This window comes from Amblyomma mixtum, chromosome 2 (genome assembly GCF_055824585.1).
Source record: "Amblyomma mixtum isolate Tamu chromosome 2, ASM5582458v1, whole genome shotgun sequence".
Lineage (NCBI taxonomy): Eukaryota > Metazoa > Arthropoda > Arachnida > Ixodida > Ixodidae > Amblyomma > Amblyomma mixtum.
Window position 1 is genome coordinate 253855524 of NC_143013.1, and position 26578 is coordinate 253882101.

At 46.7% G+C, this 26578-nt stretch overlaps 1 protein-coding gene across 3 annotated transcripts in view; it reads left to right on the plus strand.

Annotated features, from left to right (window-relative positions):
• The window catches only part of LOC149363551 (uncharacterized), a 43361-nt gene extending 22137 nt beyond the window's left edge, over nt 1–21224 (plus strand). The window contains exons 2-10 of one of the 3 annotated variants that reach the window (XM_089573535.1): nt 531–612; nt 1055–1130; nt 2286–2441; nt 3156–3341; nt 4249–4338; nt 13988–14057; nt 15580–15676; nt 17280–17431; nt 18956–21224. In XM_089573535.1, the coding sequence (XP_089429661.1) occupies nt 547–612; nt 1055–1130; nt 2286–2441; nt 3156–3341; nt 4249–4338; nt 13988–14057; nt 15580–15676; nt 17280–17431; nt 18956–19079 (1017 nt within the window). In that variant the 5' untranslated portion in view covers nt 531–546 and the 3' untranslated portion in view covers nt 19080–21224. Of the gene's footprint in view, nt 1–530; nt 613–1054; nt 1131–2285; nt 2442–3155; nt 3342–4248; nt 4339–6966; nt 7195–8363; nt 9077–13987; nt 14058–15579; nt 15677–17279; nt 17432–18955 lie in introns of those variants that run through there. The other 2 variants (XM_089573536.1, XM_089573537.1) reach the window with 2 other exon arrangements.
• Nucleotides 21225–26578: the final 5354 nt, after the last annotated feature.

Sequence of the window (26578 nt, forward strand, 5' to 3'; positions counted from 1 at the left end):
CTGGGCAGGTATAGCTAGCAGTTGGAAAGTGGCACTGCCGAAGCGCACGAGTATTTACTCGAGTTTTCTCGACGTTCCACTTCCGCCTTGGCTTTGGTCTTTCACAACTGTGCGTGCTGTTAGCCCTTGCAGTGTGTGCATATGTCTCTAGCGCAGACTAAATAACGAGTGACTAGGGCACCCTCCAGCGACAAGCCGCGAATGGCTTGTTGGTGCTTTTGAAAAACCGTATTCCCTTGGCTCTTGGTGATCCATTTAAATGGAACCAGCAAAACAAAATGCAAGTGAGCATGTTCTTTATAAACATGTTCACGGTGCAAGCCACGCTTCTCAAAGTAATTCAGAAGTTTTTTGGTCATCCACTGAAAAAAAAAATCCCTTGATGATTTAGTTTTTATGGGTCACCAATTTTTGTCATACATACTAATCAGTTTTCTTTGGGAATTAGAAACAATGAAGTTTTACAACGGCAATTTTCTCCTATTTCATGTAAGCTCTGTTTTTTCCTCCTTTCCACTTGTTTCTCGCAGTGGCAGATCAGCAACCATGGCACGGGTAATCCGCGGCATCAACATCGACAGCCTGGACGATGAGTTCAAGCTGATGGAACTGGTGAGTTTACCATTTCTCTCTCTCTCTCTCGCTTTCCCTCTCCTATTATAGGGCAGTCGGATAGTTGAACATAGGTGGCTTGAAACATATGGAGTTATAAGATACGGAAAGATTTATTCATTTTTGTTTGCTTGAAAAACGCAACTCCGAGCTTCTGAACCTTTCAGTTTTTTATCTTAACACTACCTCAGCTTAAAATAGTTTTCTTTTTTGCGTTTGAGTATTATAGCTTTTCTAGATTATTCTTTTGGATAATGCGTAAAGCTTGAAGAAAATGAAACGACATTCAAGGTCATTATACACTCAAGTGTAGAAGTCTAGCCGCCGCAAACAAGTGGATTACGCTAAGTTTAGAAAGATCTGAAAGCGGAGAATTACTGCCATCCCTCCATCCTTTAGTGAGCTTAAAGTCATTTTCCTTGCTTTGTCGTCCATCACCCAGCTTGACTCAACAGAAGACTTCGAAGAGCGCAAAGTCGTGCGAGCCAGGCTGCAAGAAGTGAAGGCCGTGAACCGAGGTAAGTTCAAACACCGCCCTTTCGTGCCGGTGCGATTTGCGCATGTTCACTATTTGAGAAAAATTCTCAAAAATAACGTCATTGCTGCGCATGACAGTTGGTTTCCATCTAAACAATCAATTTGTCAGCTCACTCGCTGATCCCAGCTTCTACCCATCGTCCTTTTGTGTCACTAGCAAGTTTTATCCTTTCAGTGCACCTGTGATGTGAATGAATCCATCTTGAGGCGATCGCAATGTTTATCGATAATATAATGCACTGACGAACCCACGCATTGAAATGGCAAAAACGCCTGAGTTGGCGAGAATGTTGAGTTGTGTAAGCGCATCAAAAACACCAAAGTAGTGCCAAAAAAACTTAAGACAGTGCCTTCCCTATCTCCCCTTAGCCGCTGTCCTTGTCTTCTGACTGCTCAAAATTAAAAGGTCTAGTACCTCTCCTCATGAACCATTCATTCGATTTCAGCCGCTTTCAAAGAAAAAAAAATGATAGGTTGGCCTAAAGCACTATTTTGGTTTCTGCTCTCATTTTGTTTTGTTGCGAAAGCAACAATACTGAAGCCCAGCTCGGTTCGTTGCGTATGCTCGCGGCGGTGCGGCTACCAAACGACCTTGAGTCGCCGTTGCCTAGCAACCGCTTCAGCTGCGCTCCAACAGATGGCGCCGCGCCGCTGCCGCCTGTCGCCTACACACCCAGAGGGCACCACCCTCGCACAGGCTGGTTGGTTGGTTGTTTTATGGGGTTTAACGTCCCAAAGCGACTGAGGCTATGAGAGACGCCGTAGTGGAGGGCTCCGGAAATTTCGACCACCTGGGGTTCTTTAACGTGCACTGACATCGCACAGTACACGGGCCTCGAATTTCTCCTCCAAAGAAATTCAGCCGCCGCGGCCGGGATCGAACCAGCGTCTTTCGGGCCAGCAGCCGAGCACCATAGCCACTGAGCCACCGCGGCGGCCCCTCGCACAGGCGTTGGGTTTCACAGCCAATGACGGCGTCGTGCCGGCCACGGAGCCGGCACGAGCTGAACCAAATGCTTAACCACAAGCTAACACCACGAGCGTATTGGCCAAAACGACACGTACGAACTTGTGCCGTTTATCCTCTGTTATCAGCCCAATTGAAGCGCTTGTGTTCTCGTCTCTCTCGCCTGCAGCCAAGCGCGAGGCCCTGGTCCGCAACCGCGAGCAGGAGCGCGAGAACTCCATCCGCCAGCGGCAGCAGGAGGCGGCCGAGCAGAAGCAGCGCACGCTCGCCATGTACGACAAGATGGCCAAGACCGGAAAGCTGGACACCACGCTCTACAGAGAAGGTCGGTTCCCCTACGCCAGCTGTTTGCTCTTCTCTGGGACTATTTCGTGTCACTGCCTCACCTGATACGGGACATGACGAGTGTTTCTGGCTCTTTTTGTCACTATCTCATCTACTTAGTGGCACTTCGCATCATGTTTGCTTTTGTGTATCAACTTCGTTCATTATCCTGCTTTATCGCTATGAAAAACGCATGTCCTCAGCTACCGGAGGTTTCATCCCGTCCATGAATTTAACCACTCTCATTCGGCACTCTCGTTGTCCCCGACGATGTGTCTCTTCCACGACCACTAAGGGCGGTTTGCCTATTTGCGCGGTGGATACCACTTAACTGTTCTCCCTCGGAGGGGAAGGCATCCCCCTCCCCAACGCTGACTCTCACTTCAAGTTTTCACTTGCCATTATTTAGATTATATTAAAAACAAGCCAAGCAGGATTTCTAATCCATCGAGCCTTCGCTGTGGCCGGCGCAGTGCACTAAAGCGAAATTAGACCCATTCCAAACTAAGCAAGGCCGTATGAGAGTCCAGCGGGCATTGAAGTCAATCAACGTGAAAACAGCACAAATGTACTGCACACAAAACAAATAACAATGAGTGCGACGCTGTCGAGCTAATTTGAGCGTGAATATTCTCAGTATGTGCGTATTTCTCAGTATCTGTGCACTTCTCAGCCTGTGCGCACTTCTCAGTGTGCGCGAACGCGTCCTCCGCAGGCGTGGAATCCCAGGAGGACGACGAGTCAGGCAAGAAGGACCTGGTGGAAGACGCCATCAAGCAACGCCAGCGGGAGGCCGAGCTGCGCAAGAAGCGGATCCTGGCCGCATACGACGCGGCGGCCAAGTCTGCTCCAGCCGGTGTGGTCAAGACAGTGGACTTCGACTCCTTCAAGAAGGCCGACGGTGAGTGGCTCTCTGTGCCGCACTACGCCAGTAACGACACGCCGCGAGTCATGTGCATGTTTTTAGAGAATGTGCAAACGACTCGGTATATAGGCCATCGTTACTTTATTTCAGGAAGTACAGGAATCCCAGGAGTGAAACATCTAGGGCAGATCGGTAGCCCAGTGAACACGCGGTGCAGAAATTAACACAATGGTCAAGAAGAGGTACAGCGCATAAGCACTGAGCTAACAACTGAAATCTTATTGAAATTATGCTTGGCCATAAATGAAAAATGAGTTATTTCAGCACATGTGTCCAGCTTTCTTTCTTCTTGTACGCTGTGTTCCTGAATTGTGTGTTTGATGACACCAACAGAATCCAAATGGAAGAGATAACCGGAGCTTTTTCGTTTCAGCACGTAAAAGGCGGCTAAATTCATTCCTTACGTGCACTTAGCTGCCGTGTAGTAAATAGCGACTAATAACCGTTTTTACATGCACTCCACACTGTGAGGTGCACTGTGATGGAAGGCCTCGAACAAATTTCGACTACCCGAGGTTGCTTGACCATTGACAATAGCTCAGTGAACGGGCGTGTTTTTTTTTTTTTTTGCAATTCCTCTCCAGTTAAATGCGGTCGCCGCTGTCGGAATCAAACCCACAACCTCTTGCTCGGCAGCACAATGCAGCAGCCACTGAGACGGCACGGCAAGCCGCACCTGTTATTTCTACCAACCAACGAACCATGAACTAACCATGAACCGTGAGCGTGGCTATGACACCTTATATGAAGCTAAACCATCAGGAAGTGAAATTTACTTCAGCGTGTAGTACATGAGCATCGGTTTCGAAAAATCCACCATGAAATGGCCATCACTAAGAGCTGCGACGTTCTGGAATACGAGCGCGCCTACCGAACTTTACAGTGTCGACGTTCGAGGTGCCAAAGCCCACCGGTGCTGCTACTGGTACTTCCACATTCTGCGCGGCTGGTGGTGTGCCCAAGATCACCAAAGGTCAGTACTCGTGCCTCCTGTTTCTTCTATCCAAGCGTCCAAGTTTGTGCCCGCAGCCTACGACTGGCAGTTCGGTCCCCATAGTACGCTACTGCGTATTTTAGTGGTACACGCAAACGGCAGCTACACAGTAGCAGATCTACTCATTACTGGTGTAGCAGCGCAGTGGGTAAGTCATGTAGCTGATGTAGGCACCGTTTGTACACGTAGCCCATAGTTTTCTCTCGAATGCTAGTAGAACACACGAATGGCGCATGCAAATAGCATAGAATTTGAACAAGATGTACCTTTAGGACCCAGGAATGCCCTTAGGAATGTCCCATAAAAATGTCGTCGCTCATGGCAGCAGAAAAGTCGTCCTTCATTGCCGATCCGAGTTTGCTTGTTTCTCACTTTATGGGGGAACTAATGTACTTCCTCGAAACAATCAAAACGCATCCCGAACAGCGGAATGATTGCCCTTTCATGCGAGTCCCTCTCAAGTGGTTTATCAAGCGGTTTATCACGAGCTCGACATTTGCAAACGAGTTGACGCGCTCTAAACTGTGAGATATGAAGATTGCTGTGCGTTACAAAAGCTGTCTTTGTCACTCTCGTTAAATCTAGCAGTCCCGAAAGAGCACGCGCAATACGTAAAGTCTTGATAGAAAGTTCCCAGGCCACATACGGTTTGCAGCTGAAACCACTTACGCTCCGTACTATCGCTTGTTGAGGGGTAATGTAGTACTCATGGTAATCCTGAAGCTCGAAAGCTCCAGAAAAGTGAGGATGAAGGTTCCTCTCACAATGTAAATATCTGGGGCTTCAAAGTGCCTATCAGTGCCTTGCTACCTGCCCCACCAGAAAACCCTACTCGACCTGGAAACTTTTGAGCAAGACTGCGCGTCATCTACTGCGAGACAGAGTCATACTACACACTGTGCGCCAGACGCTGAGGCATCGTGAATAGAAAATGTTTTTGCGAGATTTTAACAAAGACGGATATGTAGTTAGTAGGTCAACGTAAAATTATTTCTAGAGTATCCAGATGATTGATTGAAACTCAAAATAGCATGGTGGAAGATAGAAGAGACAAGCATTCTGGTATAGTTTTGCCTGTTAAACTAAGTCACTTCGTCTTATAAAGTATGAATATTGTTCAGTTTGGCGCTTGAATAAGGACGTAAAGATTGAATGTGTCTCATCGATAAAACAGAGGGTTTTATTTTATTTTTTCGCAGTAGACGAAAATCACATAAAGAAAGCGAACAGCAGTCAACTCGAAACGTGATTTTTAAAAAAAAAGCTATATTATAACGCAAAAGAAACGATGCTTCGAGAATTCCTGTTTTGCAATGTTTGTGGATTTGGTTTCATGTTTGGAATGGATGCGTTGGTTCCTTTTTTACAACGCCGTTGGATTTGTGTCCCCTTTTTTGTTGTTGCCAGACGTCGAGTACAACTTTTTACAGCCAAGTGGTCACTGCGCGTGGTGACATATGGCCGTAATGTCATGTAGCTGCTTCGACGCAGCCTAGATATATGCTGCGTATTCACGTAAAAAAAACAATAGAAACAAACGCCCAGCTTTCTTCAGTAGACGCTCCACCCGGCTGAACGGAAGAAAAACCACTGACAAACAACACGAGGTGGCGTACAGTAGTTTTCGGGTCGGCGCAACGCGTTTCAAAAGTTTCCTTGTCCTTGTAGCGACGTAAACGCCGCTGCACTATCTTTTTTTACTATCTCGTTTTTCGCTATTTTTCCCAGCATGCCTCTTTGGACACCTCGTGCGCATGATCCCGCATGGTTGTTGTTGGTGTTGTGCCCCTCACGTTGGCGGTCCTGTTATGCAAGCCTTGTGATGTCTGCGTGTTTCTGAGCGCTCATTCTTCGCTGTCCTTCTGCTCTTCTGCACTGTTTAAACGCGAGCAAAGCACATCTTGTTACGTTGTAGATCCGTAGACATAGCTAGAATTAAGTAACATCGTAGAGTAGCGTAGTGTAATGTAGTGTAGTACATAACTATCACTTGCGAAAGAATACACTCTTCTTCAAAAAACTGTTTTTATTTCAGCACTGTATATGTTGTGTGTCACAACCGCCTATGCGTGGAACACGTACCCGGTGTTTTGACAATCGTTGCCTTAGTTAATAGCGTCTTTCAGTAATATCCTGTTAAAATGCATAACTCCGCGTAGAACTGTGATATTTATAAATAGGTAGCGGAAGAAAATTGTGGCAGTGACGATGACCAAGATTAACAACCCAGATTCCAGATTATGACGATCGTCCCGTCACCAAGACGGATATTGGACGTTAACATACGTCTCATTCGTGACCTAGCTCATCCGAGGTTGCAGGACTAAGCAACACGAGCTGATAGCGAGAAAGAAACAAACCTACGTTCCCAAAAAAAGGATCGCAAAGCTATCGCCATGGTTGACCAAACATATCGCCAGCACTCGGCCAGGCTGTAGCACCAAGATAGCTCCTGAGGCTTCAGAGGTTAATTACAGAAGTTGTACGCAAAAGTGCTTACACGGATTAAGAGTAACAGATGTTGCTTGTCGAGAACCATAAGAGTGGTCGGTGTTGCGGCGCGAAGCGAGAGACTTAGAGATCGACGAAGCGTTGGTGGTCCCCCAGCGGTGCCGGCGTCTTCGCCGACGACGTCGGGCGCCCCCGCGTGGCGCCAGATGTCGCTGACGGGCGACGAGGAACCCGAGATGGACGCCATGCAGCGCGGCATCCTCGCCCGGCAGCGGGAGGCCGAGGAGCGCAAGCGCCGAATCCTGGCCGCCTACCAGATGGCAGCACGCTCCGGCGGCGCGGGGCCCAAGACCGTCTGCCTCGAGGAGTACAACAACCTGCAAGGTGCGTACACGGGCGTCCCGCATGCGCTAACGAGCCGACACGATGGGGTACATCCGAACGAGGGCATTAGGTGTCAAGTGCGAGAGGAGTTCGCTTCCGCGGCTCACTTTCCGGTGGAAAACCCGGTGGCTAGCACTGTCGGCACTGAGTCGGTTTCTGCCGGCCGAAAAAAAAATGGTTACTCGCGGATAGCTAATCGAAATGCAAGAAAAAGGTTGTCCTTAGTTCTTCACCAAATCATCACTTAGCATAATGGTACGTTCACAACAGAGCATTCAGCATCAAAAGCGAGCGGAGTACGCCGCTAAGGCATAGTTTCGAGTGGAAATCCCGACGGAGAACCCCACGGCAGAGCGCGATCGGCCCAAAACCAATTTCTGTGCTGCTGTGCGATGTCAGTGCACGTTAAAGATCCCCAGGTTGTCGAAATTATTCCGGATACCTCCACTAAGGCACCTTTTTCTTTCTCTCTTCTTTCACTCTCACCTTCCTCCCTTCCCATACGGCGCGGTTCAGGTGTCCGCCGAGATATGTGACAGATACTGCGCCATTTCCTTTCGCAAAAACCAATTTCAATTTCAATTTGCGCCAGAAAAACTCGTCACTTGTCACCACGCCTCTTCACTTTTCGTACAATCCCGCGGTCGCGACGACGGGCTGTGCGAGTATGGTGCCTCGATACAGCGTTCCTTACAAAGGAAGTTGTATCGAGGCACCCTATTATAGGGGCTGTCATGAGCGCCGCCAGGGGCGAGAAAGAGCTACGCAAAGCTGGCTTCACTGCGTGTGTACTACATGTGCAGTAAAACCAACTTTTCATGGAGTAAACATTGCATGAAAAAGATTGTACCGGAAAATTGGGCAGCAAACACTATTGGAAATATCATTGAGAATATCATTGGAAACATCATTGAGAAGATCGCTGACTGTGCGTGGAGCTTCTCAGACTTTCTGTCATATGAAATATTTATCTCTAAAAATGCTAAAGAAGAACAAGTTGTGCAATGGAAACCTCTTGTATGCCCTATAAAACCTGCTGCTGCTCATGATCGCGGGAAACTAGAACGAATTCTCCTAACGTGTTTAACGTTTGCTTCAGGAACCAAAATTTTGATTTCGTGCCTCTTCTCTCTTTTTTCCCTTTCCGCTCCGATGACGTCATCACGCAGTACCCGAAGACGTGACGTTCGAGAACCCCTACAGCTGCACAACGGGCTTCAAGGGCGGCATAGCCGCGGTCAAGAATGCGCCAAAGCAAAGGGCTGGCGCCCGGTAACTCTACTCACCACCCACCACTCACCATCTCTCCTTGGTCACCTTTTCTCGCGCTCTCGAGTCACCACGCGAGCGATGCGGGCAAGCCGGATCACAGCAAGACTACGACAATTTTCGCGACCCATACATCGACGCAAGGAAAAAGAGGAGGCCCCCGAGGGAACGACACTACCTTTCTTTGTTTTCCTGCTTAGTTCGACACAGTGAAGCGCCCCCGATACAACGAACTGCTTATAACAGCTATTGTTTTTTCGTACCGGTTAGCGAAGATCTCATATCTGGTGTGCACAAGACGACAAAGTATACTACGATACTAACTGCTGTGAATGCTTACCGCACACTACTGGACGGACATCCAGGGGCGACGTGCGCGAAATGTGAACGTTATGTTTCTGTTACTATTGTTGCTTTTGTAAGTTTTTTGTTGTTGCTTTTTTTGTTTACGTTGCGTTTGTTTCGGAAAAAAAGAAAAGACGTTCAAACCTGTCAGACTCGAGGCATAGTTCAGCGGGTAGAGAGGTGAATCAAAGTGTTCAGCGTTCAGTCACATTATTATATATGTTCTTAGTTTTCAAGAACTAGCATAATAAAACAAATGGACATGTTATATCATGCTCTTTCTGGTTTTGATCTTTTTTTACTCACAGTGAGATACCACGAGGTTGCATGCTTGTTCACGGCATAAGTACAGCCAATCTCGAAAGTATACAGGCCATAAGCCTTGCTCCTGTGTAGTCCAATTGTGTGTCTGGTTTTGTATAACCAGTATTCCAAACATTTCCATAGAGGCAAAAGCTGCATTTCTAAATCCCCGTTGTTTAGGAGCTCCCAACTGGTTACAAGAGACACACTTTGTGGCCTAGAAGTAAAAATCCGTTGAGCGTGTATATTTTTGACAAAACCTGTACGTCTTAATTACTGTCAGGTCGGACTTGAACAAAGCTTCGCCACATTTACGGTAAAGGATGACGTAGATGACGCACGATCGACACAAAACTATCAGCACTTTGGGCAGAGCCATTTTCGAGACATTAACCTAGAAATGAATACAAAGAACAGATGAGAAAGCGGGGCCAGCCCGTGCCGGGCGCAATGATTGAAATCAAATTTTGGTTTGATATAACGTAAAACATTCACGAAGACGAAAATACAATGAACTTACAATGAAACTAAAAGAACGAACAAACATTTCGGTTTCCTCCGTTTTGCGTTATGGTTTTCGGACATACCCAAAATCTTTAGCTGCTAGAACGCCGACTTCCCGTCACTTATAGTACTGGCGTTCACGAAGCTATATTTAATCTAGGTATTTTGTGGATGCTTAAACTGAGACGCTATAACAACTGATGTTAACAATACAAGCAATTGTAAATAAAGCACTTGGCATAACATAATCAATAGATATGTTAGAAGCTGTCGCTATCTTGAATATACGTATCAAACAAGAAAAAAAGAGCAATGGATTTAGCACACAAAAAAGTAAAAGATCAACCAGATGTAAGTAACACTGGTACGCCCAGAAGTCTCTTTCTAGAGTTCACACAAGGCTCATGTCCGAAAATCAAGACCAGGATCGAACAGGTTCCTCGCCCTACAAGTCGACCACAACCTACCAGACCCGTCGATGTCTGCCACAAGCAGGTGAGCGTGCTGTCTGCACTGCAGAGCAGACGAAACAAAAAAAAAAACAAGCAAAACCCCGCTAACCCGCTTTCTTTCGCTCTCACATCTTCCCGTGGTGTTCTGCGGCATTGCCTGTGTGCGGTTCTTTGACGTCACTAACCCGGTCCTGCGTAGACCGAGTACACCGCTGTTAACGCTGCTTATTTGGTTTCTCGACGCTTTACCGCGGTCGTCGCTGTTACAACGCTCTCCTCGAGAGACGCGCCGGAAGTCGCAAGCGCAAACATTCATTCACCTCATCGCTACAAGGACAAGTGACAGGTACAAGTACAGCCATGCGGGCTATGTAGTGGATACATGTGACAGGTACAAGTACAGCCATGCGGGCTATATAGTGGATACATGTGACAGGTACAAGTACAGCCATGCGGGCTATATAGTGGATACATGTGACAGGTACAAGTACAGCCATGCGGGCTATATAGTGGATACAAGTGACAGGTACAAGTACAGCCATGCGGGCTATATAGTGGATACAAGTGACAGGTACAAGTACAGCCATGCGGGCTATGTAGTGGATGCGCTTGTATCAGAGTTCCATGACTGATGGAAATATCGTTTCTATTTGACTATATATGATGCGAAATGCAACCGCGGCATCAAACAGGAGAGAAGTGTCACAGTTCTTTACGCAGTTTACAGAAAGCGCGGAACAACAGGCTCAAAGCCTGTAGAGAGTAATTTGTTGGTGCGCGACTAAGCCTGCTACTAGCCAGCTTTGAGCCAGCGTACATTTTCATTCCTAAAAAGCCTACAGGAACCACTGCCCGCTTGTTGAGAATGACAGGTTATTCCCAATAAATCGCTCATTTTCGTGAATTTTAACTTGCGGGTGACCGAATATCGTTCACATACTTCCGACTGAATCCCAGACTTCTAAATCGCGTTTGATCTGTATCCCGGGGCTAGGCATTGTGTTCATTTTAAAGTCTAGCCTAAATTACAGTTTCAAAATTATAAAGCCGGCGGTGTTGCAGAAATATTCCCCAGGGATGTTTAGCGAAGTGCGCGTGTTAATGCAACCCGTGTTGTTTAGCTTTGTCATGTAAGATCGCAAACGTGCAGCGCAACGATACGAATTTAAACGGCCTACAACCGTAAACACTATGGGATGAAAATGCTAGAAAATGCAAACAAGGATAGAAATAACTTAATTTTGGGCGCCATGTAAAGTTTCCGCATTTTGTTGTTCTTTCTTTCTTTCCTTCTTTCTTTCTTTCTTTCTATTCTTCTTTCGTTCTTGTTTTCTTTCTTTTCTTCATTCTCTCTTTCTTTCTTTCTTTTGTCCGTCAGATTTCTGTATCAACGGCAGCTTTATGAAACCTTACTGCCTACTTCGTTTCAACATTTGCAGTAAATTCTGGCACCATGGTCCTGTCCGCCAGTAGGTTCGTCTCGCAAAACACTTGCTGAACAAGTAATTTACACTAGCCGTTCAGAAAAAAAAAATACTGCGTTAGTCCTATGCTGTGCATCACAAGAGGCGGTGACATGGTGTGATCAAAGCATCCTAGCGAAAACTTCACACGAGAAGCAGCTCACTAAAGAAAAACTATTTTTAAGCCGATAAATTCCCATGCGTTTATTCAATTGCGTCTACTATCCCTAGTCTCGTGTACGAGTTTCGTACAATATTTTTTTTAACCACTGCGATTAAGAGAGCTGCGTCGTTTTCTGTTTCAGCCATACGTGCACGTCCAAGTGGTTATTATTTATTTATTTCTTTATTTATTTGATGTACTGGCCATACCCGAGGGCATTACAGAAAGGAGTGGTAAGAGGTAAAACAGAACATTCTGCAGATTAGAAAATTTCAAAAAGGGGCAGAAGGTACGGCAGGGTTGAAGTCCGTTGTGTGCGAAATAGTAGCCATGAAAAATAAATGTGTCCTCGCCCATGCTAGCTCTCGGAATAAAACAATTGCACGTATCTGTTCTTTAAAACAGCAAGCTGGCTTTAAAAACATGTGTGATCAGAACATGTCGAAATGTGTGAAAGACGAAAAAAGTGTTTTTAATGAGGATTATGGTAACAAAATTTATAAAATGATCGAGCGAATAAGCTTGGGCGTGGTTATGTAGTTCTTATAAAGCTCACCCTAGAAAAAAAATAAAATAGTAGATATACAGGCCACGATAACCAGCTAATACAATCGGCCAACGTTGCATCAATCGAGATATAAAATTTGTGGTTGTCGATTCTTGAGCTCCGCGTTGTTCAATCATCATTTTGTCTGTTTAATTCATTTATTATTTGAAATAAGTGTTCGAAAATTGAGTGACTGAGCCATGCGAGACATGCGTATTTCCACAGTAAGCACAGTATACGATTAAAAACGTCAATAATATGCCATCAAACTTTACGTGAACAAGTGTACCGAAATATACGTACATATGCAGTTTGTATACTTAAATTAAGCTACAGCAAAAGAGAAAGATAACGACGCTACAATCATATTAACACAGAATTCCCTCGTTTATTTTCGTCGCTCTCGTGTTAGCCTCAGTGGCGTCGAAAGAAGCAGGCAGATAGGTTTGATATTACCTTCTTTTTTTTTTCCTTCGCGAAATTTAAATCCCGATTTCTTTCTGCCGATTAACTCTGGCGATAAATTCATTGTCATGAGCACATGCGCAATGAAGAAGCAAAACTAGGAAGACGAGGTGAGACATCCACAAGAGGATAAGCGTTTTAACTGGCCGCAGAAAAAAAAAATAAAAGTGACAATTATCCTTTATTTCCGACTTTTGTTGAGGACGGAAACAAGTACTACCATGAAGTTGGTCTTAGCGCCAATGTTTCTTTTTTTTTCTCTCTCTCTTTTATCGCTAGGATTTTCTCCTTTTTTTTTTGCTAGTTTTCTTCAAATTATTTCTATTGCACATTTTTGGGCCTCGCACTCGCATTGCCGGTAATGTCAAACGTAAGCCACTCATAGTGAAGTGGTATCCACTTAGAAGCTATTTAGGCGGTGTGTACTGGCTGACAAACAATGACAGCGACTAAAAAAATTTTATCGTAGTGATAAGACAATGGATTACCTTCCCTGTACGTGTGTGCTTTATTTCTCACCCTTATTGTTATTACTCAGAAAAACGAAAGTGCACATTCTCGCGACTGCGCGAAATAATTAAAAAAAACTATTTTTGCAATTTAGCTAACTTAAGCGGAACTCCGGCCAATGCTTGGCGTCACGAAGGACCGGCTGAACACCGCTGACGAAAATAAACGGATACAGCATGCGACTACTACAAAAAAGAAAGCCGCAGTATAAGCCTTATGCAAAAAAGAAACAAGAAAAAACATAGAGTACGTCCCTAGGAAACCCCAATCTCCGTATACCTGCAAAGGACATTGTCTAGTCAAGTGTCACGGAGATAAGCTTGTTTTTGGAAGGCTGAATCACACAGACTGGGGCTTTCTGGCCTTTGTCATGACCGATAAACTGATACAGTTGCGTTTAAATACGCATCCGTCAGCGCTCCTATAGGTTCAGTTTCACATGCACTGTGTAATATCTTAATAAACGAAAGAACCGCTTCGCGGTTTTAACAAAGCATTTTCGCTATCTGCCGCCTGGACGAACACGAGCGCATTCGCAATGCTTCAGTGACACAAACGCTAGTCGAGTCACACGTGACTAGGATTACACAACAGTGCTACGCTGTAGGTCGCGTGTTTGTACCATAGGGCTGCGTAGCTGCTACTGGAAAAGTAGACTGAACTGCTACGTACACCAGTATATACGAACCACCTGTTCCTTGTCCCGTGTTCTCTGCTGCGATGTCCCGCACACCGTGCACAACTCCACCACGTTCCTCTCGGTCCTGCGCAGACTCCCCCAAGAATGCCTTCGCCAAGTTCCAGCAGATGGATGCCGGCGCCAAAAAGGATGCGAGACCCAGGTGAGGAGAACGCGCACCTTACGCGGCCGGGCGCCCCATCCCGGCCTCTAGTGCAGTGTGCCGCGCGCGCGATTAGTCCGAGACAGGACGCTACGTGCGCGCGGCTATGTACAGTCTTTGTCAAAAGTAACCAGGCTCCATGGTTTTCTTCTCATTCGTATAACAGAGCCCTCACGGCTTCTTTAAAGATCAAAAAGTTCTTTGAAGGTGAGTACGAGGGTTCTTCTTACCATACAGATATTTAGAGCTTGAGGGCTGGCATAATAGCTTTAATATACGACTGAGAAGCAAAACGTGTAGCCTGGTTACTTTTGACAAAGACTGCACATACAGTTTACTTCTTTTGTAAGTGATTGTGCGCAGTGGCCGCTCGCGCGCACTTATTTTCGGACAATGCTTTGACATTAGCGCGCGAGCGGCGCGAACTTGATTACTTTTGTATTTTGTAAATAGTGTACAAAGCTCTCCCCTGTCCTTTCTTGCTGTCGCTCCCGTCTATACTTCTCCTCACTATCCTCTCCCTTTCCCTTTCGTTTCCGCCGGCTGCAGCTCGGGTGCTTAAGATATTAGATAGCAATTGCCGCGGCCGGCAACACTCTTCTGCTTCACTTTTTTTTTTTTTTTAATAAACCACTACCAACACCACCACCTTCAAATGTATCGCGCCGCCGGCAGTCCGCTAAAATGGGGACAACACAGACCGATTAGTCCACACGGCGAACGGTTACTCCGTGGAGAGGATAACCGTGGTTGACGTCTCTTTGCAGTTAGCTCTTGACGGAGTAAATGCTCCTCTTCGATGGACTAATGGTTGCGGCAATCTATGTAGCCTTTCTATAACCTTTTCTGGGTTAAAGTGTATACGTAAAATAGCGAGGTAGAGAGAGAAGAGCTGGTCGCTGCGGTCTGTTGGCGCCAAACGTATGCGCGAAAAAGTTATGAACAACTGGTAGCCTGTCGTGGCGCGCTGTCAGTGCTGGGCTCAGAAACACTACGCATGCGCAGTACGATCTGCGATACACCTGGGTGGATACAGTGGCAACTGATCCCTCGCCTGCCAAGATACCGGATTTGAGATTTGGCTGCTCGAATTTTCCATCAACACCCAGATTTGCGTTGCGCTTAGTAAGAAGCTGCAGTACAGCGCTCAGTTGAGCGCCTTACTTAATCTTATCCGGTGCAATGAAGCATAAATTCTTGTGGGACAACTTGTGCACATGAAACTCGTCTTTCTATGTTTAGCTTTCGGCTACCACGTCTTTCGATTCATTTACGAACCTTTCCCAACGCACTCCTGCTTCCTTTCTAAATTCTTGGTTAAACTAAATTAGTGACCGTGTCAACTTGTAACTCAATGAATTGGAGAGCAATCGTGATAGAATCATTCACTTACAAATCAATCAGCCAATGAATAATCTTTTAGCCCCCAATTAAAACAAAAGACCGGACATTTTAAGGCTCAGGTAATAGAATAGCGCTTATCTTGTCAGCTGGTTAGTAATGCTGTCTGTCATCTCTGCAGCTTCAGCGTTCCACCCCGAGGTGGAGTGGCGCGCAGTGCAAGCGACATCAAGGAGATGCTGTTGAACTGGTGCAAGAGCAAGACCAAGGGCTACGAGGTGAGTCCGCTTGTCGCTCAAAGTCGCACAATGGCAAGCAATGCTGATACACGCCAATGATGAGCGGTATAAGCTGCTGGGTGTAACGGTCATACCTGCCTGTTTAATACATTCAGAGGCACAGCAACAAAGGGCAGCCGAGCCTGGCTGTATTGAACCCTGATATTTCGAATTATTGGCTATATCGTACATGCAGATTATCCCTGGAAAATTCTGTGTAAAAGTATGAGAAAGGCGCGCTGTATATCGAACTGTAATTTCGCCGGACGTTCGATATATCGAACACTGCGCATCTCCCCTGCAAATGGGGCTTCTCCTGACGACGCTCTTTGAACACTTTCCACCCTCATCAGACGGGTCGGCTGGGTGGCCTTGTGCACTTGCATGCTAGCATAGCAGCGCTAGCGCTGTGAAACCGCGTTACGGAGTGAACGTCGAGTGCGCTTGAAGGTGGCCTTCGGTCTTTTGCACTCATTTTTTCCTCCCGTGGTCTGCTTCGCTGCTGAATGTTCTGCGGAGACATCGCCAATGTTTCGCCCCTGCACATTTTCACTGTTCGGCAAGCGCATGCTGTGATTAAGCGTCGGCACTAAGGCTTAGTCAGGTGACCTCATGTATCGCATTTAGCCCTGTTCACCGAGACAATTGTATTCTGAAACAAAGTAACTCAACTGTATCTTAATTTTGCGGGCGTTTATCTTATATATAGTGTATTGGTGATGGGATTAGACTGCTTATGACAAGCAATTGCAAGTTTTGGAGCACCGTCCGCGGCGGCTTCGATTCAAAGCAACTTAGACATAGCAAAGCGTAGCGAGCGGTGTCATGCCAGCGCGCCAACAGGCGACACGCCTGTGGAAGAAGCATGTCACTGGCGTGAGTGCAGTGTATTCTTAACTCTAGGTCATTTATAAGCTTATGTATTGTCATTTTTTTATGTATCGATATAGCGAACGATTTCGCGGCCCCTTGGTGTTCGGTATATCCGGGTTCTACTGTATTCCCGTCCTTCACATTAAAACACTAGCTCACTGTGGGAACAACCTCCCCACGGCATACCCAGATATATGCAGTCAACCGGAGCTGTAGATCCCTCATGTGTAGAAACCACCCTGTGCGAACACCGAAGCAACTTGGTGCTGGGCTGGGGTTGTACAATGAATGTATTCAAACTCATTTAATTTTTACTCTTTTCGCCCTTCGTCGTTTACTCAAGATAAGCCACAGTCCCGCTATCGTCGTAACATATCAGCCGCTCTGGTGGACGAGAAGGAGTGGAAATAACGGAAAGAAAAGAAATCGTTTTATTAAACCGGGGCTGGCCTTACAATAACAAGCTTCTGGAAGGAGAAATGCGTAGTCCCTGTCTTGCTCCAAATGGAGATGCAAAAACAGCGCCGAAAGGAAAGAAATAAAGGGGTAAAAGAAGGGGAATGAGAGAGAGAACGCAGAGATAGAAGCCACGCAAGGCCTCGAGCATCCGCTGTCCTTGCCATACTTCTTGGCAAGGAAGGAGTAAGTGTCCTCGGCAAGATTCTGAGAGACACCGCAATAGGAGTGGCAAATATGTCCGGCTGAGCTGACGTCATGTGTTTTCTTGCAGCACGTGGACGTGCAGAACTTCTCTACGAGCTGGAACGACGGCATGGCCTTCTGCGCACTCATCCACCACTTCTACCCGGAGGCCTTCGACTACGACCAGCTGAACCCAAAGAACCGGAGGCACAACTTCGACCTCGCCTTCCGCACCGCCGAGTACGTACCTATAGGCAACACTTCTCGGGCTCATATCAGGCACTTGGTCAGATGTTTAGGGGAATCCCCCAAGGTGGCGTAGATTTGTGATAAGGGAGTAATTACTGATTGACATCCACCCGAGCGCAGCCATACGGCTACAAAGGAAAGCTAAGGGAAGGAAAGGATAGCTTTCCTTTGTAGCCGTATGGCTGCGCTCGGGTGGATGTCAATCAGTAATTGCTCCCTTATTACAAATCTACTCCACCTTGGGGGATTCCCCTAAACATCTGACCAACACAGTTCCCACTTCGAGTTATTGATCATTTCGCTCTCGCCCTACTATAAGCTTGCCGTCCCGGTTTGCTCAATTGGTAGAGCGACTTCTCCGGTGAAGCGGTGGTCCCGGGTTCGAACCCCGGACCAGGACGAATTTTTCTTTAACTACGAAGTTTCTGAGAAAGCTGTATAGCTTTCCTTTGTAGCCGTATGGCTGCGCTCGGGTGGATGTCATATCAGGCACTTCAGGAAAACCCCGTCATTAATAAGTAAAAACAGTCCTTCTGAGGTAACATTATGGGACCTGCGACATATTAATACTAATGTTGGCGGTCGTCAAAAATCAGATGAGTCATAAATAGCCAGCTAGTTACCTAATTTCTAAGAGTCAGCTTTAAGCTAATACATTTAGGACCTTGTTTGCAATTAAAGATCTGTAACCGGTCATTAATAATCAATTCAATCTTTAGAATTTCGAAAACGCGATCATCCTTGGTGCTATGGCTTAAGAAACTCCGGCCATCTCCTGCACCTTTCAAAAAAACGCGCGAGTTTTACGCGCGCACAGCAACGCCCACCAGTAGACGTCACACCATGACGCACGTGCCACGTGGCCTTCTTTGTGCTGTCCGCGCTAGCTGCCGCTGCTTCTGTTCACACAGGAGGAATCGGGTGAATTGTGGTGTCCACACGATTTCTTTTGACCCGTGTTTTACGCATGAAAACAAGCTAACAACCTGTCAAAGCAAATGACAGCCAACAAGTAAACAAGGACAGCAAAGGGAAGAACACGCGACACAAGTGACCGCTTTCGTTGCTATACATGGCGACAGCTTTTCTCGGCAATTAAGGAAAGTCATTCCGACAAATAGTTCATCCGCACGACTGTGTGCCTGGTCGCCTGGCGCGTTTCTGTCCCCACGGTAGCCTTATTTCGTTTCTGGAGCAACTGGCGCCATCTATCGAGGCTTCATGTAACTATACGTGCCTAGCAAATTTGTTGCAATCAAGAACACTGTTTTTTCCTTGACTTCAATTGTTGAAAGTTGGAATTGTGTAATAAATATGTCTTAAATAACGAACACTGAAAATATACTATGTCTGAAGAGAAAACTAGCAGCAAGGTGGGACTACATACGTTCATCTGCGTAGGACGAGAGGGCGTATTTTGACTCTGTAGCTTTCGCACCGTTGCCATAAAAAGTTGTCGCGCAGTATAGCTCCGAAGGGCACACATTTAAAGTGGCGTCCTCCACCACTTTGCAGGGAGCAGGCCGGCATCTCACCGCTTCTCGACGTGGAGGATATGGTGTTGATGAAGAAGCCCGACTGGAAGTGCGTCTTCACCTACGTGCAGAGCCTGTACCGGAACCTCGTCAACAAGGACTGACCGCGCAGCGCCTCTATGACCCCAACTCACTCCAGTCTATTACTGTTGTTCCCTTATTCTTTTTTCTACGTTTTTTTGAGATGGAAAGAAAAAAAGGCGGAAAGCGCTGCGCGTTCGCGAGTGTACAGTTCCCATCGCACTTGACTCTTTTTATGTTATTTTTAAAGCACGGCACTGACACGCGTTTTTCTCGAGACGTTTCATTCGACGGACTGAGCAATGTTTGGTTACGCTTGTATAAAGGCGCGACTATTGCGGAAACTTCGTTTAACGAGAAAGCCCTGGCGAAGCGCGGACATGGAACTGCGTTTCGCAGCTATTCTATGCAAATGAGCGTGTGACTTGGTAGAGTACGTGCGCATAAAGCTACACTATATACAGGGTATTTCCAAGTAACATGAAACAAAGTTTTAAAATATCTCGCTTTCTTTAAAAAAAACGAAAATCGAGCACGGTTGTTCGCAGTCGCCTGTTACAAACGAGTAATCTTTACGTTGGAATTAACTAATCAGTTTTTGCTTGCAAATTTTTATTCAATGACGGATAACATTTTATTTAAAACAACTGTTATGGTTTTATATTATTTGAAACGACTGGAATCACGGCAAAGGTACATATAGAAACTTGCACAGCGTCGAAAAAAAATACGACAGTGTGATGTTAGAAGAGCATCTTTACTTTTAACCTCTTTCACTGTCTTTAATTCGTAAATAGGAAGTAAAAAACACTCAAAAGTATAGGCGGCCGCTAATACCACTTCAGTGTTTTTCTCGCGAGGCATTTACCTGAATATCCTTGTGCATCCGGCAAATCTTACCTTTTTTTTTAGAATCTTACAATATTATGGATGGCAGTACGTGAAATAACTCATAGCTACTATTAGATAGCTACTCACGTTAACTGTTTCTTTGGTCATTTTTTTTTTTTACCTATGAGTGAATACGTCACAGACAGAGACGCAGTGTAGAAATGAAAGAATTCGGTGGCACTTAATAAAACGCCGTTCTGGCCCCTAGCAGTGCAGGTAATAACATTCCTATGAAGGCGAGGTTAAGAATTCCGCTACGCGGAGCATGAGGTGATACAGGCTAACTAGGGGCTCATTTCGCTCATGCGCATACCGTTGCGTTAGGTGTGAGAGTATCTTACCCGCAGTCATTACGCAACGTATTCATCGTTATCAAAAGAGACAGGGTAGATACAGCTTCCTCGATCCTCGCTCTTACTGTCGTGAGAAATATTAAAAGAAACCTGATGTAAAAATGTCGACGTATCATTCTCCAAGGATTCACTGAAGCAATCACTCGGAACTTGTATCAGAGGTTTTTTTGCAGTTGATGCGGCCGGTTGCAATCTTGGAATGCTACGCGTCAAAGCGACATCATACTGAAGAACTGCAAAATAACGAGGCGCCTCTCATGGCGTACAATATGTGCATGTGGCTTACAGTGTTAGTAAAAACTTGGTAGCTTACCGCGGCCGTCCCCATAACGCGATCTCAGCCGAGTGGTGGCGCTGCTATCAGTGGCGCTTGCCGGTATTTAGCTTGCCTTGGGCGAGAAAGCATGTTCCTCTCGCTCTCATTTGTTGATAGTGAAGTTTACAGAGGACGAGAGAGGCACGACTTCCTCGCCCAGGGCAACCTCAATGCCGGTACAGTCGTTCTAGTTCACTATAACACAGGCGAGCGCCACAGATTGCAGCGCCATCATACGGCTGAGCTTGCGTTCTGACCATGGTGTAGTCCTGGACATGTTCGCGGTGAACTACAAACTTTTGAGAAACACTGTACTAGTTGCAAAACGGGCACCAGGAGGAAATCCATGAGCAGTGGGCCACGAAACACGTTTACTGAGACTAGTTCGCTCAGAGGTAAAAAAAGAAACAAGGAGTCAAACATTTTTTTTTTTTACTCAGTCGTATTGCTTCAGCATCGCGCGTGTGTGTGTGTGTTTGTTGTATCATATAGACATATCTGTGCGCCCTTCGCGTTGTACACGTTTCCAGCTGCTCGCTGACTCGTTGCTAGCCTGTGTGTGCGCTCAAGAAAATATTGATGGCGATCACGCTCTCAGTATTATGCCTTCATTCGTTGTATAGTGGGATTCTTTTGTATGCTCAATAAACAAGCTACGCTCCTGGAAACTTTCGCTGCGACTGTGGATTTCTTTCTTAGGCCGCGTGGTAATGTAACGGAACCCATATTTTCCTGTAGCTGCAGTTTGCTACAGCTAAGGGTCAGCGGGTCTCTAAATCTAGACTGGTCATCGACGGACGAGCGCATTTAAAGATTGGAGAGGGGGCGACGACTCGTTTCCGGTTTTATTTGAGAAATAAGCTGCCCCTACTCCCCTCTTTTAAGGCGAAAGCCTATAATGCCTCATCGTTGTCGACAGAAGGTTGTCAGCAGAGGTGTCACGCTTTTCGGTTGGTCGAAATAGTTATGACGTCAGAGTGCGTGGTTTCGCAGTAATGAGGTCACCCACGGATGCCTGACGCCCCCTTTTGGAGCAGACGACAAATAATTAAATAGTTGTCGTCCGCTCCGAGGGGGGGCGTCAGGCGTCCGTGGGTGACCACATTACATACCTCATTACTGAGAACAAAGCCATGGATACAACCAATCTGAAGAAGCAGTCAAAGTCGGCAGCCAAAGTGTGTAGTTGTAGTGTGTAGTCAAATAAAGCACTAGTACAGCACAAACAGCCTCGCAGCCAATGCCAAACAGAGCGCCAGGAAAGGATTTCGCCTTGCAGCACTTCAGAGAGCCAAAGTGCCCCCTGAATTTTTTGTGTTTTTCTGGAAATAAAGTTTCAAAGGCATGCTGCTTATAAGACCCCTTCATTCTCCAACTACAGCCGCACACTTCAAGAGCTTCATATCCTGCTTTGACATGCAAAAAACTAAGAAGGAAGAAACCTTACCTAATGCTCATTGCGGAAAGTGCGGAGATGTTCACGTGGTGTTACGTTCTCTCTCACTCACTCTCCAATCTGTCCTGGAAACCGTACAACTCAACCAGCCATAGCAACGGCGCTGTTGCTGAAGCCTTTAGGGGGCTGTACAGTGCTAACAGTTCAACGACGGAAACGGTGAAGATGGGTGAGCAGCAAAAGAAAGGAAGTTCGGCATGAGTATGAGGAACCGAAGGCACCAAGGTTATCGCCGAAAAACTAATAGGCATATCGTCAGTAAGGGTAAGATCTTCCGTGCTGCAGAAGGGATGGGCGGCTGCGATAGGCCCAGATGACTAAGAAAAAATTAATGGTAACAAATTAACTGCCGCGATGAAAACTACAGCCTGCCCGATTCGAGCTTTCTTTCTGATAATCGTAAAGTTGTGATCGTATTCTATTAGTTTCGAATAATTTTGAATACGCACTGCGTGATCCGTTAAGCGAATCGAATAGAACATTATTGGATTTGACATTCAAAAATTTCTCGTATTCGCTCACCACCGTATTCGCTCACAACAAGATGAAGAGACTGCAGCAACGGTGGGTATACAAGTAATTCCGATGGGCTGGCAGCCAAACTCTGGATCAAAAGTTTATCGGCGGTCTTACGCCTCGATCCACTCACTCCCTTGACAGCGACTTCCGACAAAACACGCCTCACGTTCACGAAAGGTGCCGTTTCTATTTCCGGCAAAAGAACGTCGGCGGCAGAGACAAGCACGGTGGTCAGCTGTTGGTCGAAAGCATGCAGTGGAGGAGCCTCCGGTCGAATACAGAGTTGCGGCGTGGGTGACGTGGCTGCTGGTACGGTTTAGGAAGATACCACGATAACGCTCGTTGGAATTAGCGACAAGATATCTGGAAAGCGTAAATTTTGAGCAAAGTGAAAGGCGTAGAACTACATGCAGGTCTCTTCATCAAAACCTATAGGTTTTGGTACATTTTAAGAATGGACTTCTTTTTCAGTTAGAAGAGCGTCTAGAAAAGCGTCTCTTTGCTACATCATTGTCGCCGGGAACAGCCATCATACAACAGCTAAAGCGTGTTAATTGGGTAGAAAGGTTTTCATCCAAGATCTAGTGGTTAATTTTTCAAATAACGCAGTTGTAAGCCTCATTCATTTAGAGATGTGTAGCTCGCCACTAGCAATATCCGTGCCAGTTTTTAGATTTTCTCAAGCGCGATTCTCGCCTGAGCTAGTAGTAGTAGTAGTAGTGGTTATTTATTTACATGTCAAAACGGAAGGTAAAAGAATGCTTGCTGCCCCGGCATCTGCTATCGCGACGAGAAGCACCTGAGCTGCGAAGCAAGGATTGTCGGCTTCTTCCACGCGCGAAACCCAAACCGCGGAGCAGTGGAGAGCATGTGACGCGCCTACAAGCGCACGTCATCGGAAAGCGCGTGTGTCACGAAAGCCAACGGGGAGAGAGGAACACGTGATGTGTCACGTGCGCTCCATGCGCTCCACTGCTCCGCGGTTTGGGTTTCGCGCGTGAAAGGAGCCGACCATCCTTGCTGCGCAGCTCAGAAGATAACCGCGTTTTCGGAGAGAGAGAGAGAGAGAAAAAAAGTTTATTTCTTCAATCAAATTCGAGAGGTTTTAACCTCCAGGGCTAAGAGTCGGTCAGGATTCCTTGGGACCTATCGGCTACCTGGGATTGATTAATGACTTATTTTTGCTTACCTGGCACCGATAAAACTGGCACCGATATTACTAGCGGCCAGCTGCGCATCTCTAAATAAATGATGCGCCTAACTGCAATAGTTAAAAAAATTGCCCGCTACATTTTAGTTAACCAACTTCCGACCTGTTTATCAAGTCTTAGTTGCTTCCTGCTGACAGTCGCCAGAAAGAATTCTCTTAACTAAAAAAATTAAAAATTGCTGGCAGTCTTGAAACTCACAGTAAACTTTTACTATTGCCTATTAATGAAGCAGACACAATAAATCTCTCTTGCGTGCTTATTGCTTTAGAATGACGCCTAGGACAATTCTACATAGTCTAGGGGTGAGCGAATATTCGAAACTTCGAACACTGCACGTGTTGTCCGGAAATTAGGACACAACCCTCAGCAGAAGACTTCGTCTTTATTTTGGATTACCATGGTGTTTCTACTACCTCAGTATGCACTCCAAAACATCGAGACATTTCCAAACGACAGTACCTTGCACATTTCACATGCTTGCCCTTTCCTCCTATAATTGACTGTCAGCATGAGACAGAAATGGCAGTGGCTTAGCTCAGCGAGGCCAGGATATACTTAGCGAAAGCAGTTTCGTCTAATGACATTTCGGTAGCGACGTCGCATTTCGGCTGGCGAAGCGAGCGGAGGCGAGCGCAACGACAAGGCAAGCGGTGTGACGTCATACCAAACGGCGGCGGCGGCTCCGCGGCGAGGCGCGCGGTGTGCCGTCATGTCAGATGGCGCGGCGAGCGCGCGGCATCCGCCAGCTGCGGCAGTTGCTAGGCAACGGCTCAAGGTCGGTCTCTGTGCCTCCTCGGTGCACCGCTACAGAGAAATCTCAAGTTCGTGGGCAATGTAGCTTTCGCTACAAAATCAGTGATAGGCCCTGCTGCCCTAGGATCGCTGACAGCCATCTAGAGCCGCCATGGCGCGGCCGCTGCGTGCTCGCGGGCCGGAAGGCAAGGGGCAGCATCACGTGGTACATCATAGCTAGTATGGTTCATGGTTTATGGGGGTATAACGTTCCAAAGTGATTGGGGTATGAGGGATGCCGTAGTGAAGAGCTTCGAAAATTTCGACCACCTGAAGTTTTTTAACGTACACTGACATCGCACAGTACACGTGCCTCTAGCATTCCGCCTCCTTCGAAATTCGACCGCCGCGACCGGAATCGAACCCACGTCTTTTAGGCTCAGAAACTGCGACGGCGCACCTCCGAGTCGCTTTGGGACGTTAAACCCTCATAAAACCAAACCAAACCTTTCTACCTTTAAAAGGGCGGGCAACTGACCGAAGCATGCGGTATCATTGTGTCGTGTTACGATGCGGTCTACATATGGATGTGGATCCGACTGGCGGCGAAATGTTTTAAATCGCTACAGTACAGGAGACGCGGCGCGCATTGAAGCGGCTCAGCTTGAAGAGAATAGCGGAGCTGGCGCATATTAAGTTGTGTCCTGCGTGCGTCGCTGCAGTTGCATCGCGGAGACCATTTTGATCGTTCTCAATTTTTAGTGCGAAAACACTATTGGCCACCTAACCTGGAAAAATGCCGGTGCGTGGCGAAGCCTCTCAAGTTATTCACGTGATGCGGGAAATGAGAAATAAACGAGACTTTGGATGAGGGTGACCGTAGCCAACCTGGAGAAATAAAATAAATACTGTCGCGACGGGGTTTCGAAGCCACGGCGGGGCGAACAGATCACCTTCGATGGCCACTGCACGAGAGCACTATGCTATCGCCACGTTCTTTTTTCTTTAGGCTTCTCCCCATTTCATCGTATCAGTATCTCCCCTTTTTCTACGTTACCGCCGCAGCCGATCACGCCTCGTGTTAAACTGCAACATGCTCTAGCGCTGTGCAGTCTACATTGTCGTCGGGCGTCCGCAGAATTTTTTGCAGGGGGGGGCCCCGTTGGTGCCCCGGGGGGGGGGGGGGGGGGGGGGGGTATGTTCGTAGCAAAAAGGCGCTATTTGTGGAGTAAATTTATTTATTTATATATAAATAAAAATTAAACAAAATGCACACATGAAAGAAAAATTACAAACAGCAAATTAAAGCGCGGCTAGGAGAGGTACATTGGAGTTTATCAACGAAGAAACAACTAAAATTAATAAAAAATGCAAAAAGATGCTATATCACTTCGTGGAGAAGAGTGCTCAGTCTTCCTGCATACGGGTTCTCGACTCACCCGGATTGATGACCAGCACACAGCACAATATGTTCGCAAACACGCAACTACAGTCACTCAGTCAGTCTTCCTTGAACAGCAACTGTAGGCGCCTCGGATTTTTCTGGGCGAATTGCGTAATTACACGTGTGATAAATTCACTTCTGTGCTTCATTACACGCTCTCGGTGCACACTCATCATACACATTGATTGGAAAAACTGTTGAACGCGTACGTTGAAAACAAAAGATGACTATATATACAACGAAAACTTATTTACAAGATAAATGCACGCTCGCAGCTTCATACACCTCGCTCCATCTTGCTTGCGCATCCGCACAGTCGAGCAACCCCACACACACTGCTCGCCGCTCGTCGTTTTCTCGTCCGCTGTCTTGGTTGTTCTCAGCTTCGCTGACAACCGGCCACTAAAAACACCCAAGCACAAACACAGAGGCGCGCACACGTGCGAGGGCTTACTTGCCGCAGTATCCCCGAATGCGCACTTTGGGGGTGAAAGGAACGCCGCGCAACTTCCGAGGGGAAGGGACACTCGCCACTCCGGTCGGAAAATTTGTTTTTGTGTTTTTATGGGGTTCAGAGCCCCAAAACGACTCAGGCTATGAGGGATGGAGTAGTACAGAGTTCCGGGTAATGTCGACCACCTGGGTCTCTTTACCATGCAC